Here is a 16,049-nt window from a genome sequence, read left to right as displayed (position 1 = left end):
CAGGGGAGGGTATGACAGTACAATGAAATTCTTTCACACGCTGTCCTCTTCGAAAACACAGAACACAGTAGTAACACAATAATACAGTAACATCTCAATACACAGTAAAACACAAGCAAGCAGTGACTCTGTACGCAATAATACAAAGTTGGGCCATGCTGTGCCTTTCCTGTCCCTGTGGTAGACTCAGAGAAGCCTCCCCTGGCTGTGCTGCTGACTCTCCGAGGGGTCTACAGAGAGGGGGCCATGAGCCCCGCTGTCAGAGAGCTGGAGGTGGGCTGCATTCGCTCCGCACAGCCCATGGCTAAGAAGGTAACGCTAATGCCACACGGTTCAACTCCTGCTAAGTGCACTTTGGATAGTTGTAATTTGCAAACTCTAATTGGCAGCAGTCTTAATTCAAGTACATTATTTTAATTGCTGTGGATATCTGCACACTCCGGTTTAGAGCATGCAACTGTCCTAAGAACCTTTATTTGAAGAGTCTCCCGAGCGCGGTTTTATACTAGATGTTCAACTAACTATCAACTACCAATAGACTGATCTTAGCCCTAACTCTAAACCTCACCTAAACCATAAACCGAATCCTATTCCTAACCCTGGCAAATTGCTACATTAGCTTTAGGGAGGTTGATCATTTGTTAAGGGCTTATTTCTAATAAAGTAGGGCCTTTCACTGTAATCTGCAGAATGTGGAGTTCAGCTGGGACAACTTGCAGGCACTGCAGCAGAGGGGCTTCAGTGTGGAGCCCAGCAGGGGCACAGTGGACGCCGGCCACAGACGCACCATCACTGTGACTTGGACGCCCCCTAGTGGCCTCAAGGTGGGACTGCCCTCTTCGATGCTCCTCAGTGCTCTGTCTTGGTTGGGGATGTTAATTCAGTTGAATTCTTCAAAATTGACAAAATCCACTGATAAAAGAAGAAAATGTGTATTATGTTGTTCATTGTCATTCAATTTCCATTCATAGCACAAAATAACATTCAGAAAAGTCATCACTCATGGTAGTAAGCCAACATTGTCAGTGAGCTCTCCGTCTGTGTGTGCATATAGTACATCTGAATACGTGTATGTGTAAATGTGTGTGTGTGTGTGTGTGTGTGTGTGTGTGTGTGTGTGTGTGTGTGTGTGTGTGTGTGTGTGTGTGTGTGTGCGTGCGTGCATGCGTGTTTATGTGTGTGTGTGTGTGTGTGTGTGTGTGTGTGTGTGTGTGTGATTTCAGCCCAACGAGGTGGTGCAGGTGTGTGCACCCCTCACCCTGAGAGGAGACGAGACAGAGGTTCACAGCGTCACCCTGCTGGCCTTGGCTTCCAGAAACAAGTTCACACACTAACCAATGACCTAAGACACTGATCTCTTGTGGTGGGACTCCAGGAATACAACAGTTAGCTCAATATTACTATATGAAATTAATGATTAATGATTAATCCACTGTTATATGAGATATTGCTTTTATATGAATGACCCATTGTTTTCAAGTCATTTGTATTATATGGACGCACACACACTGTGGAATAAGTACTGTGTAGGTAACTTTGGTTCTAAACTTAACAAGTCATTCTATATACAGTAGGTCTGTCAAGGATGGATATTCTGTGTACGGTATGATTTAGTGTTTGTATTTAGCTTATATGTCTATGTTTCTTCTGATATGGCTTGGTCAGGTTTTTAAAGTAATACTTTAATCCAGAGTCAAAGTATGCCCGATGTATTCAGACCTCTGATGTCAAAGTGTGTCCATATCCCTTGCTATTTGTGATGTAAATCTAGCTACATGCCTCAGTCCCAAATTAATGGTACCCTCAAGGTGTCATCCAAAAATTGTGCTTAAAAAATAAATAATTTTCTAAAAGATTTTATGAACTTTTTTGATTTTGAAGTGAACTATCACTATAGATGCAGTAGACCAGACATATATGGTAATACAATATTCAAATTCTGTTTTTATTAGTCAGTACTAAACAAAAGTAAAACAAAGGAAACGTGTCAAAAACATAAAAAGAACAACATCATCCTGTAGGTTTAAGTGATAGGATGCTACACAATTTATTTAGCTCATGGTGAACATTTCTCTGTGGTAGGAAACAGATTTCACCACCAGGGGGTGTGGTTGGAGCAAAAGAGCGACTTGGATACATGAATGTCCATAGAGATGCAAAGAGTAGGCACATTCATTCCCAATCATTGCATTTGAGAGCGCATTCGCGGCGCCATGCTGTCAACTAGGGTGGGACTTGTTATGAACTGGGAATCTACATCTACTTGTGCCAATAAATTACTGACCTGAGACACTGGAGCGAAATTAATACTACACTCCAGCACAGCAGGTGGTAGTGAATCACCAACAATTGAGAGGATGTTTCTAACAATTCAGGAAGGTCCATACAATTTACGGGTGTGTGCCGTCAGTGTGGTTATAACTCTATGGATGTCTCACCCTGCGCTCCCACTCAGAAGGGTGTGTCAGGCAACCGGAGCTATGAGTGCCTAGCAAATCCAATATATAATATACAGTGATCATGGTTAGGAAGTGATTAGGCAGTCCTCATTGGAATGATGAGATTCATTATATAGATTTATTACACCTCTGTTTTTACCCCCAGTCTCAGTGCTGTTAGCTTTTTAGCCATTTGTCTTTTGTCTGTTTTAATATGTTTATCAGGAAGCATGTATGATATACATTGTACAAATTAGTTTCTTATGCTCCATTTTTCACATATGACAAGACATTATTTAAAAATAGAACAACAAGGAATAGCAGTCATGGCAAAACAGAAACAGAGAGTTTAGCAATAACAGACTGGATATGCTAAATAACAAAAACAACAATATTGGTTAGACGATGAGTAGGCTGGCAGGAAAGGTAGCTCAGTTTTATAGACCATCAGACTGAGGTTATCCTTTACAGGATACAAACAACTGATAAAAACCACTGGTCCAAACCACTGCAGTTCTGGGTCCCAACCACTAGGGACACTGTTCTGCCAGTCACCTCTGGTGAGTCCCACAATTGTTGCCAGAAGAACCTTATATTTATATTTGTACATTATCAGATCGGCTGAAACATATGAGACAGATCGGTTGTTGTTGTACTATTTTAGATAGTAACTGATATACCTTTAATAATGTAAAAGGGAGCACTACAGATACATAGATACTATAGCACAGTTGCCCCCTTACCCTGACAGTGAGCTGCATGGTTTTATACTGGCAAAATAAAGACGAACTATACAACCGTACTATTCTACTTTTATGATAAAAGTGAGAAATATTGTGGTACCTTATACTATAAACAATTGCAGTGCTACTGTATGGTGACAAACTGGTTATTTGAAACAAACCCTTTATGGTTCCATGTAGGATCTAGCACAGTTCTTCTACCTGACCTGAAAGGGTTCTACTGACAATAACACCAAAAAAGGTTTCTATTGTGGTGACAAACCAATAACCCTTTTTTGGTACTAGTTGGAACCTTTTTTTGTGTGTAATGCGACTTAAATAACTTCAGATAAAGATACAGTATGTTTCTTTACTGTACCCATACAATATACAAGTCAAAACTAGACCAGACACTCACTAAACCTTGAGGCTCTTTATATGAACAGCAGATGTCCGTAATGCTGTGTATGGACCAATAGGATCTGTCCTTTCAGAGAGATACATGCGGTAAGCATTTATCAGAGATTGAAGCAGATTACACTTAATCAGATTACTGTATCCCAACCCAGCTATAAAAAGCAAGGTCATTATGAGCTTAGTTAATGTAATGTCACTCGTTTTATGAAATGTATGAGATCATATTATGTGATATTTGTGTTGTCATTTCGCCTTTTTCTAATCTGATTTCTCATCTGATCTCTACTAATGCTCTATGATAATGCTACTTACAGTCTCTGCTCAGCAGAGTTGTCATAGTTGGTCTATTTGAATGGTGCTGGTGTGTGTGTGTGTGTGTGTGTGTGTGTGTGTGTGTGTGTGTGTGTGTGTGTGTGTTTGCATGTGTGAGTGAGGGGCAAAGAGGGAGAGAGAACCTCATGTGTATGAGTAACAGCTACCTTATTTTTGAAGGTACATATTGCATATAATTAAGACCCTCAATGGCACCTGTATAAAAGCAGTTACTACATTGGAAACACTTCCCAAGTGTAGAGTGACATCCACATTTATTTAACATGAATATATACTTCAAAGATATCAGATTGTTGACTATTCAAAGTAAAAAGATTTTTCTCAGTTGTATATTTGAGATGTAAAATGTCAAAACAACTAAAAATTCAAAACTAAGCCTAGGGGGTAAGGGTAAGATAAGAACAAGAAAAGACAAATAGATTATATATATCTTCCTAATACATACTGTGCATTTCTAGTGATTAGCAAACAAATTATGATACATATTCAAACAATGGCGACTTAATGGAGGCTTTTTCTCACAGCCTGTTCGTCAAAGGCAGATGCGAGGCAGACAATCTTGCAAAAGCTTCCCCAGGGGTTTGTGTGTAGAGTAGCTTCACAACACATGCATGCTGACAGGGTGTATCCAGGGCAACTAAATCTCACCAGCACTCAGGTCTACCTGCTGATGGGGCTGGGATGTGCAGATGGGTCCCTCAGAAACCACAGCCCAGATTATCTAAGACATTGGCTGTAGCTATACCCACCAGTCTTGATATACACTCTGGCTATATGAGGTGTATTTTTAAAGATATATCAAAGACACACACACACACACACACACACACACACACACACACACACACACACACACAAACACTCACTCAATAAGACACACACGAGGTGCACTCTTGGAGACACCTTTCCCACACACACTGTGATGTGTACTCTGACAGAGACATCTTACCCCCACACTGACACACAATGATAAGTGTTCGTAGAAAACACCAGCTCCCACTCACTCCCTCTGAGGTTTACTGTGTTCATTACATAGATACTTACTGTTGTTAGATGTTGTCGTGCCTTCCAAGAGATACCAATCTCCACACATACTATGCGTTTCTAGTCGATCATTTACGGCCATCGCAGTTGTCCCTTTATCCAAAGACATAAAGGCGCATATTGTAGTTTTCCCGAGATATGGAATGCAGGTCATCGATTGAAACTTGTATGAGATCAGAAGTAAAGGTTCAAAATCCTTCACATCATTAACCGAAAAGGCTCTGAACAAAAGTCAGCCCGATCATAAAATACTTCTTGACCTAATGCAGAATGCACAAACCGCTATTTAAATTGTCCAGATAAACATTGTGTACCTGGCTTGCTGACTAATGTTTGCATTACATAACCAGTGTCCACTGTGATGGTAGAGAAGTCATTGTGTTACTATTGCCCTCTCTGGGAGCACATCATGCTTACAGTGCTAGCCTTCCGTCGAGACACTAGACACATAGTCACTCAGTGGATTCAGGCCCAGAACCTGGATGGGCCATGTGAGCATCAGGGGAAATTGAGCTTGAGGTCATAAGGGTCTGTACTTGCCAGCCCATGTCCATTGGTCATGCCCTCAATGACCTGCAATATCCAACTCTTCTGCTTTGTAGTTAGATAGAGAAGTTGACTAGCGGCCAGGCCATGTAGACGATGGCCTGGTCAGATCTGGCAACCAGGCCAGGTAGACGATGCTTGACTTGGTTATACCAAACTGATGCAAATTAACTTGAGCTTTAAGAGAGGTTTGTTGATGCTGCTGTCTCCCCACTGGAGGGTGACACTCTGGGAGGGCAGAGGCTTTTTTCGTCCTCCCCTGGGTAATGGACGAGGGGATATTGTGTTCCAGGTCTCTAAGTAACGCCTTAACCCACTGTATCAACCCTTCCTCAGAGCACGATCACACACAAGCTGCCGGTGATAATGATCTACTGTGTGTGTGTGTGTGTGTGTGTGTGTGTAGACTGATATGTTCCCCTACAGACAGGACTGGTAGAAGTCCCCCGACAACCAGTACTTCTGTTTTTCTCGGTAAAATGTGCAAATGTAGGCCACTGTGATTGAGCCAAACTCTTTAGTGTTAAAGGTAAAAATGGGAATTTGCCTTGGTGACAAAGACCTGTGAGCTATTGTAAGTGATTGTATGGGCTACCACATAGATTGGCTACTCCTGGTACTTTTACTTACTTTGACAAATGACTAGTTTGTGGTGAGCCTCAGGTACTATGCTTTTTTAGGTGAACCCAGTGCAGCTTACTATTGCTTATGATTTGCACTCAGGCACTTAAATTCAACCCCTGACTTTTACATATTACTGAATTTACATCCCAGCAGATCCCAGCAACTAAATCATGAAAAAATGTGTTTGTTGTCAAGCTATGAGCCATCACATTTCACAGAGACCCATGGGCCTGCATGGGATAGGGTTGTTTCAGTATTTTCAGTACATTTCAGTAGGAATTCTGGGATCTGCTGTGATGTTGCTCATACTAAATTACTGTATCATTTGATCCGTTGATTTTGGATTATTGTACCGCCAAATGATCAGATTTTTGAGTTGTCAACGACCCTGTCCGTACGTTATGACGCAGCCTTAACGTGGGGTTTCCCAGAGCTGAGAGCAGGGTTACCGCGCCCATCTCTGCTGTTTGATGGCCGGAGGAAGCGTTTGAGATACTGGTGTGAAGAAAGAGAGAATAGGGGAACGACGGAGGGAAAGACAAGAAGGATAGAAGATTGGAAAGAGATTGTCGTGAATTGGAAGAACATTCCCAGACTCTCAAACGCATTGTTATTGAAAAAAAAGCGTTTGGCACGGTGAACATTGCCTCATCTTTGCGCCTCTGTGCCGGTGTGTCTCCCCTTGGCGGATCGAAAGCTGGGTTCGGGGAGTGCCGCTCCTCGATAGCTTGCTAGCTAAGTCTCTGTGCTAGGTGGAGAGAGGAGAGTCGATCTTCGCTGTTTCCAGTCAATGCGATATAAACAACGGATACCCTCGACTGAAAACGGGTAAGGGTGATTTGAAATGCAGGATTGGTTTGAGAATTATGTTAAAGGTGGGACAATATGCCTGAGCATTGCTGGGAATATAGGCAAGTGAAAGGGGTTAAACTGGGCTAAGTGACTCGCTTGGTTGATAGTTCCTCTGTAAGCTAGCTAGCTAACGTTACGTTACTGCGACGGGGGTGTGGAGGGGGGGGGGTCAACAGTTAGCTAGCTAACCAACCTCTGGGTGAAGTTTTTCACTATTTTGAGTCATCGCCTTACTTGAATCATCACGGCAAACGTAATTGTTTTATCGTATGCGGCTTATTAATACTCATGTGGTGGCTGGAGTCTAATAGTCGTCTTGGTAGTGAGTGGGCTATAGCTATCAAGGTAACGTTAGCTAACTAGCTAAGCAGTGGAAATTAAACCTCAGTCAGAGGTTGTGGGACCAAGCTAACTAACTTAACTGTACATGCTGTCAACGTCCGGGTTTGTAATGCACTCTGTCGTCCTTGTATCTATATCTACTAGATACATTACATAATGCTAGTACTAGAATTTCACCAAAAAAATGTAATTCCTCGATCTATACAGATGACTGTCGGTTTTCTTGGTGCTCCTTGCTACATGGCTAGCTAGCTACTTAGCAAATTGGCAGTGGCTGGCACAAATGATAGTTAAATACGATCGACTGTCAGCTGATTGCGGAGAGAACTGCTTAACTTGGTGTCTTTGTCATGAATTATTGACTATAAATATTTAGGTAGACTGAGGATTTGTACGTATAATGATAAGCAGTTATGTGGTCAGATAAATGGGAGACTAAAAATGGCTACTTAGTACTTCACCAACAGAACCGACATCGAGCTCCCACCGCCACCCCCACTATTCGTAGTCGATGTTACAGTTTCGCTTGCTGGTTAGTGTGGCAGAATTGTGTGTGTGTAATGTGTGCTTGGGACTAGATAGCATAGACTTGTAGCTGGTAGTTAGACACCTTCTGTTTGGGATGGGGGTTACCAGTCTACAAGTCCATATTATTAGCCAGCTATTCAGTAAGAAAGTGAACAGATTGATTTTAGGTTGCAAGTGCATAGATAAGAGACATCTTCATAGTATGCCAAACTGCTCTGTCAGCCAGCAACCAAATAAACTCAGAGTTAGCAAAATAAAGCATAGCTAGCATAAAAGCTATGGTGACAGGCCCTTAATACACTCTTAAAGGGAGCAAACTTCCCATGTCTAATGCATGAACCGTTAGCTATTGCATGTATCTGCCATCCATTTTGCTAGTAGGCAATATAGTTAGCTTGCTAACTAGCTAGCATTATATGTGTTCCGTTCCCTTGTTGAGATTCTAGAAATTACATTAAATCACATACGTGGGGAATGGGAAGTTTCAATGATATGGGTGGGCTAATGTTTTGTTTAATAAGAAGAGTGAGCCGTTGAATGTAATACTAATATAGCCTGTTAGCGCATTTCAGGATGCATTTGATTGGTTTTAAGCCTCTGCATTTAATGATACTGAAACGAAGTAGACTAATTGGATCTCCACAATCTGGTTAACTTGACCATAGGTCCATTAACTGTGCAAGTGGTTACCTGAAAATCCATGCCTCTCGGGCCGTGCTAGTGTGAATGTTATTTCATGGACTAGAGAAAACGGGTAACGTTAACTTAAATGAGGAAGCAGCAAATCCTGTTAGTTTCTAACTAGAACTGAAAAAATGTAGGGAGGGGAATTCTTATGAGAACATTAAAGGCAGCAAACATTTGCAACACGCGCATGGGTTTTTCAGTTATTCTATCATGCTAGACATTCTGTCGCAGAACGCTGAGACCGGGTAGCAAGAATGTTGCCATTCTCGAATACTGGGTGAAAGAAAATTCGCGGATTTGTTACTATTTGACAGACATTCTAGGGTTGCAATAGGTCATGTTTTCCCGGATATTTATCGGTGATATCTTTGTGACGTTAAACATTTTCCGTGTCTTTCAAAAGAGCTATTTGTAATTGCTGGTTCACAAAGATGAATTCATCTGCTAGTCCGCCCCCCCCTCCTTGAATGAATGGGTTCCTGTATTCAGGGCCCAAGCAGCTGCAACGAACAAGATGGCGTTCAAAGCCTTTTTCCACACCGCTTTTTCTCAGACAGAGAAAGACAGCAGCCCAGTATCGGCTGGATTCAGGCTTGGCTAAAGAGATATATCGCATTTTATCAATATACATACATTTTTATTAAATATACTATGTGAAGGGTTTTTGTTATTAGATGAAATGTATATGAAAACCGAAACCGGTGTATATATACGGTGTAGTATGGTAGATGTAGGACAACATGGAGGTGGAGGGGTGTAGTACATCTATAAGCCTGTGAATCTGGATAATGAGCAATCGTTTGTAATACTTAAAGATGTATTAAAATGCGATATAGATGTATATAGATATGAATTACATTTTGACAAGTTGGCATATCTATTTACATGTCTGTGTCCTGAGCTGATTCCAGCACAACAGCAAAGTTAAATTGTATGATGATTTACCTTTTAAATATATGAAAGTTTGTATTCCTGGAAGTGTGTTTTGTTCTTAAAACGATTTAACATGTAGTCAAGTGATTCATAGATTATCGTATCAGTGTAATATTAGGCAAGTACAATATCACCACCAGATACTGTCCAGTGAGACCATCATTAATAGCTAAATGTGATATAACATCTTAATGAATCAGAAATTACTTTTACTATATTGATGGCCCTGCATGTGTACATGTCAGTATACTGCTGCTGGTACTTCACCATTGTCACATTTTGATGTCTCTCATGGCTTTACTAAGCTCATGTGACTTTAAGCAAAGCCGGTCATTTTGGCACTCTTCAATGGGGTTTTGAACATGACAGATGAAAAGGGCATTGTAAGGATTTGCAACAGACACTTATTGTAAAATATCCCGTTTCTTTTAAGATGGAGGCAATGGCTGATTCCACTATTACTAACCTAACCCTATTTCTTTCCTTTTTTAGCAGCAAGTTATAGGATAGGACGTTTCCAGTGGGTTTATCTGTTTTTCAATGGCCTTCTTCATGCACTTAAACATAGTGTTAATATCCTCCCCAAATGTTAACACCTCTACAATGTATCAGCCATCAAGCAAACTAAATACTTTGGGCTTCTGTTTGGGTTCACCTTCACCAGGAGAGTCAGTCATGTTACCCTACTAAAGTCATACCACAGTTATTTGGGAAGTCCTGCATGAAGGAATTTCTCAAATCATGATAGTGTGAATGAGTGACCACTGACTACAGTATCTGTTCATGGCTCTGGGACGTATAGCTCTCACCATGGTCACTTACTGAAGAGTCATAACACAAAGCCTTAGGCCACACCATGGTGGCATTGGGAGATGCTCTGCTCATATCTACACCCCTTCATTATTTGAATTTGTTTGACCCTGCCGTGACCTAACATGACATACTTCCAGTCTTCCATGACACAGTTCCATGGCTTTGGAATGGGGCATACGGTGACTGGCCACCATTAGACACTATGTCTAGGATGAGCAGGTGGATATCTATAGTACATTTAATTACATGGAGACATCATCAGTGGGCATTTCTCACACAGGTAGAGTTGGGAGTCATATTCTGTGACATTCTCCAATTATATTTGTCCCCTGATCTGTACACCTCAGAGATGATTGTTGCTACAAGGAGATGAACATATGCCAAAGCTGAATTATCTCTGCCCTTTTTGAACTAGGGGGATATTTGTTTTGTTTTAGCACATTTTCATCCGACTGGGTTTTTTTTCTGCGAGCGAGGGGGTATGAATGGGATTAAATTCTTACCGTCTGTGGATTTCAGCTTTTAGGATTACGGGGCTTGGTCAGTGATAGTGCTGATTTTCCTATGATCCTGCTTTTAGCCATATGGAATGTCTTACTATCACAATAACAGGCCCTGTTATGACTGGAGCTGCCAAATGAGATGGAATCTCTTTATGAATTGTACATCCTCCAAGCTGGTTTGAAACCTACGTATTTCATTTTATAATGGTGTGCACTAGTCGATGGTAATAGTTGTGAGACTGTTTTATATTAAGTGGGTCTTAGTATTTGAGTTATTCGGGTTTCTAACAATGATTTTAAAATCGGGATGTCACCGTGCACTGATCTCACGGTAAACCGTGGTTTTAAAACTCATCGCGACACGGAAACTGCTTAACGGAAAAATAAAGTATTGTGTTTTATGATAAGCCATAATATTTTTCAAAGGCATTGTCGACGCGTGTGAGCGAATGGTGAGGGAGGGGACCCCTTGTGCTCAGCACAGGAAGAAAATAAATCGCGTGCTCTCGAGCTTTTCAAGCCGTTGACGCGAAACGAACTTTATCGCGATAACAGACAGTACGTCTTTATCGTTATCGAACAAACAAATAATTCGATAATTAATTCGATTGTTTTATCGCCCAGTCCTATTTGCTAGCTAATCCCCTAACAGCCAGAAATGTCATACTCACAAAAGCAAGTCAAATGAGGGCAAGGCTTGCTTCTCTTATACTATCCCTTATGCTTATACCAACATTAGCAAGCAAGCTTATTAACGAACACACAGCAAAGTGCAAAAAAGCAGAGGTCAATATCCTTGCTAGCTACTGCAGCAGTCAGCAGAGGAAATTAAATTACAATCTAACAATATAATATAATAACAGAGCACGTAGAGGTGGGGAAGGGAAGGCTGGAAGTGCTTTGATCATGGAGTGCAAGAGGGTAGGGTAGGATAAGGGTTTCCTAACCGTCGCTGTTTTTTTTCCAAAACAGGAACTGTCCTCAGTTCGAATGATATACGTTAATGCTTGTAATAGTGGAAATAACCCGTTTTCATATAGACATGAGTGTATAGCCCACAAAGATCTGAGGTGGCTATAGAATTTATTGTCTATCCCTGGTGCCCAGGAACTAAGTTTCTCAAAACCAAGTGAAATCACAATTAATGAAATTAAGCTACCACTTGATCACAGAAAATATGATTTGTTGTCATAGGAGATGAATGTTAAATGCTATGGATTTTTTTGGTGGCTTTGATTGAAATATCTTCTCAATGGATATATTTGTGTTAGAGCATTCGTTGCTTAGTTCTTGGAGTTGAAAAACTCTCAGTAGGTGGAACACATCACTCAAGAGCTGAAGTTTCCTGTCAGACACTTCTCTCCTGCTGTGTCTGTGTGCTCTATGTTCCTCATTCCGTCATTTCAGCACAGACTTGGAACAAATCACCAGGGCACGCGTTTTGTCTGGGGTAATATGGGCTTCCTGCAGGCATGGTTGTACAATCTTAATTAAGTCATTCAAATAGATTTCCCAGACCAGTTCCCTTTCTATGCAGCTAGCCCCACCTCTTCCTCAACCACACCTCCAGACAGTGTACCGTCTTTTAGTTCAGGGTCAAAAGGTCAGATGTCGGCCCTGCCTGTAACTGTTTCCACTCATGCTAATGATGATTCTGGTTAGTATTTCATAGTTGAGTCTTTTTACTGCCACCCACCCTGCTGCACTTCCTCTACCTCTCCTGCGTTTCCCCACAAGTCACACAATAAGGTTGAGGGTTGACTATCTTTGATGCAGGGCTACTTTTTATTTTTAAACCAAGGTGCCAGTTGAAGACTAACGGTGCCCCCGCCCCCCCCTCCCTCCCTCCCTACTCAGTGCTGAAGGGAGGGGTGTTGAAGCCTGTGCCTGACCCCCGAGGTCGAAGTATATTTGAACACAAAAAAGCACATCTTCACCACAGTGGTTTATTTTTTGTGTGGGCTGCATGTGACTCTCTCTTGCTCTCTCTCTCTCTGTCTCTCCCTCTCTCACACACACACACACACAAATCATCCATCAGCTGTATGGTGGAGCTGGTCACAAAGGGTGTGCCCAGAGAGAGGGACACCCCAGTTAGTTTGTGGGTGTGTTACAGCTTACTCATGGAATGCCAGTGGCTGGAGGCTAACATAGATGGACCCTTCACTTAGTAGCCTTTGCTGTAAATGGTTGTCTACATAATCTAAAAACATTCTAAACATTTGTGTAATATACTTTAAAATCTGTTTTGTGTAATGAGTTTCCCCCCTTTTGTCAAAGTATTTATTCTGTTCTATTTGTTTACCTAGGCGTAGTTCTGTTCCCAATATGGAATGGAACAAAGTAGATTCCAGCTTGTTTGTCTGTACAATGTTATTTATTTATTGGTCAGCAGTGCAGCTTGAAGAACGTGTGAACTACCACGACAGTTACCAACTAGTTTGAATGCAGGTACATGGCACATGGTTGAGGGCCATTGTTTTGAATAGTCAAAGTGAGTGGTGACGGGGCCGTTAGTGATCCCCACGCTACTGTGTTGTCGGTCCACTGTGAAGTCCTGTCAACCCTAGCAGTGCTTTGCATGTGAAACCTCAGGGCTCTCTCCTTTGAATATGGACACTTGCCCCATATGTTTGACTGTTGTGGGGAAAAATTCAACCAAACCTGAATTCTGAGGCAACAGGAAGGCAATGACTCTTTATACGACAGAAGAAGTTGCAGGAGTAAAAACGGACTGTCTGGTTGTCATGTGACTCTTCACACACACACACACACACACACACACACACACACACACACTTGTTCCTCTATTTTTGGAATAAGGGAGAGTAGGGGGAGGGGTAAATATATTAATGCAATCAAAGGAGTGTATTTTGCGTTTTAAACAAAGTCATGCTTTTGGCTTTGGGCAAGCTTGACTGTTTTATTTTTTGTTCCTTCATTTTCCGCTATGAAAAAGCCAGTTGTGCAAATGTCACAAGCACAAACCGTATCTTTGTTATAATATGATTGAAGGTAAAATAGTGTACATTTTTGCTTCATTTCCTTTATCATTGTCAGGCCTGGCTGTTATCATGAGCTTTTACCGTTTTTCCTAACCCCTTCCTTAATGATTGTCTCACCTGTGGCATTTGGACTTAGTCTGCCAGCATGGGTGCTAGCCTGTGGAACCTGTTTCGCTCAAGCCTCGTGCTCAGGGACACAGTGAGAAGGGGGCAGGGAGGGGGAGAGAGTGGGTCTATGGCTGTTGAGTGGAGGGGTGTCTGGGAATTTAGATGCTGGAGGGCAGTTGAAGGGTTACAGACACTCCCAACATCTCCTGTTCCTTTAATGACTTTGTTGGGGTGTCAAAGTCTCCAAAGCTCCACTTTATTATGATGATCATTCCCGATAGTGGTACGATGATAATTTGCGTTGTAGTCATCCTAGAATTGTGTTTGTATGGCACCTACAAGAAATGGAATGGAAGGACACCCTGTATGTTCAGCGGTTATGTTAGTTTGTTTATGTCTGGAGTCACCTATACAGCAAAGACCATGCCTCCTTTTTTTCACCTGCATCAGTCTCTGCTTACTAGGAGCTTGTGGCATCACGGGATGTTTCACCTATCAATTAAACACCACTGCTACTACCATTGATGTCATATCTAATATCACCAGACAGTCCCCATAGAAAGCATCCGTGAGCACCCATCTTGTTTTGCAAAATTGTGACAATTTTAAAGGGACATTCCACTGAAATACCATAATCGGTTCAATGTCCTTACGACCCACAATTTCGGAACACTCAAATAGTTGAGGATTGAGTTCTGAATAGATTATATATACACTCACCAAGCACTTTATTAGGAGCACTATACTAATACCGGGTAGGGCCCCCCTTTGCTCTCAAAACTGTCTCAATTCTTTATGGCATGAATGGCGTTGTGAAACATTCCTTTGAGATTCTGGTCCATGATGACATGATTGCATCACGCAATTCCTGCTGATTTTTCAGGTGTACTTTCAAGCTGTGAATCTCCCGTTCTACCACATCCCAAAGGTGGATTCAGATCCGGTGACTGGGAAGGCCACTGAAAAACACTGAATTCATTGTCATGTTCATGAAACCAGTTTGAGATGACTTGCTTTTGCTTTGTGACTGTTGCATTATCATTCTGGAAGTAGCCATTAGAAGATGGGTACATTGTGGCCATGAAGGGATGCACATGGTCAGCAACAATACTCAAATAGGCTGTGACATTCAAGCGATGATTGATTGATTGATTATTAACGGGCCCAAAGTGTGGCAATAAAACATTCCTCACACCATTACAACACCTCTACCATGAGAAGGTGTATAGGTGTTCCTAATAAAGTTCTCAGTGAGTGTTTATCAGCATTGATAACCGAAAATACCATTTGAACTGGTCGGACCTGTGTTTCTGTGGGATATAACAGTGAAGCATTTCATTTGATTTAGTGATGGGAACGATTAAGGCGACTAGCCTTAAACAAAATTACAGTTTGCCATAACTAAATACTCAAATCACGGTCACAAGTCTTCTTAATACACATTTCGCAATATCACACTACGAGCCTAGACACCGGATACATATATTGTATTTTGCCAAAACTTTACTTTTGCCAAACTTTACTTTTATGAGGTGACATTCCGTAGCCTACCAGTAGGATTATCTGAGTCAGGTGCTCGCACTGAAAAATCTTTGAAGGACAGGCCTATGCTAAATCCAGCTCTGGCATGTCATTTTGTGGTTGTGAAGTTTGGCAATATTTTGATTTCTAGAAGAAAATGGAAATCGTGTTGTGTGTGCAGGCTTTGCCAAAACAAACTGGCATACAACCATTCAACGTGATACCACAAGTACAGACACGTTAAAGTGTCTCTTGATGAAGGGATGGGGGAGACGAGGCAAATAAGGCAAATGGCTATCACTTTACTGCCCCAGTCTGCCGTAGATGTGATCCTGCCAGATCGGATATTCTGCTGTTAAATTACAATGGTGCCTGTAACTAGCTGCTTTTTGACAGCAGCGCCAGTGCATGCCGAGTCTTGCTAGCGGCCAGCTAATGCTCAAAGCCTGGTGAACAAGCTTTCCACAGCCGGGCTTTTTAGTCCAGCCCATACCAGTTTGTTAACATTTTGCAGTTCGTAAAACCAGTTCTTGTTTATATTCTGGTTTGTTTACATTCTGCAAGTTCGTAAGGTCGCAAACTATATGGAGACACTAGCATCACGTCAAATCCTCTTGTTTCACGACAGGTTGT

The 16,049-nt window shown here is 41.7% G+C and overlaps 2 protein-coding genes across 2 annotated transcripts in view; both read left to right on the top strand.

The window, feature by feature from the left end:
• cfap74 (cilia and flagella associated protein 74) overlaps positions 1–1,334 on the top strand; it is a gene marked incomplete at both ends in the record, with an annotated part of 37,117 nt that extends 35,783 nt beyond the window's left edge. The window contains 3 exons of the mRNA XM_083674738.1: positions 185–312; positions 690–824; positions 1,224–1,334. Coding sequence (XP_083530864.1) covers positions 185–312; positions 690–824; positions 1,224–1,334 — 374 coding nt within the window. The remainder of the gene's footprint in view (positions 1–184; positions 313–689; positions 825–1,223) is intronic.
• Positions 1,335–6,579: 5,245 nt separating this feature from the next.
• Positions 6,580–16,049, top strand: part of LOC310807727 (guanine nucleotide-binding protein G(I)/G(S)/G(T) subunit beta-1-like) — a 31,479-nt gene continuing 22,009 nt past the window's right edge. Inside the window, exon 1 of the mRNA XM_083674308.1 lies at positions 6,580–6,952. The gene's annotated coding sequence lies outside the window, so the exon portion shown is untranslated. The remainder of the gene's footprint in view (positions 6,953–16,049) is intronic.

This window comes from Argentina silus, assembly GCF_951799395.1.
Source record: "Argentina silus genome assembly, chromosome: 8".
Classification (NCBI taxonomy): Eukaryota; Metazoa; Chordata; class Actinopteri; order Argentiniformes; family Argentinidae; genus Argentina; species Argentina silus.
This window is presented reverse-complemented; position numbering and strand designations above follow the sequence as displayed.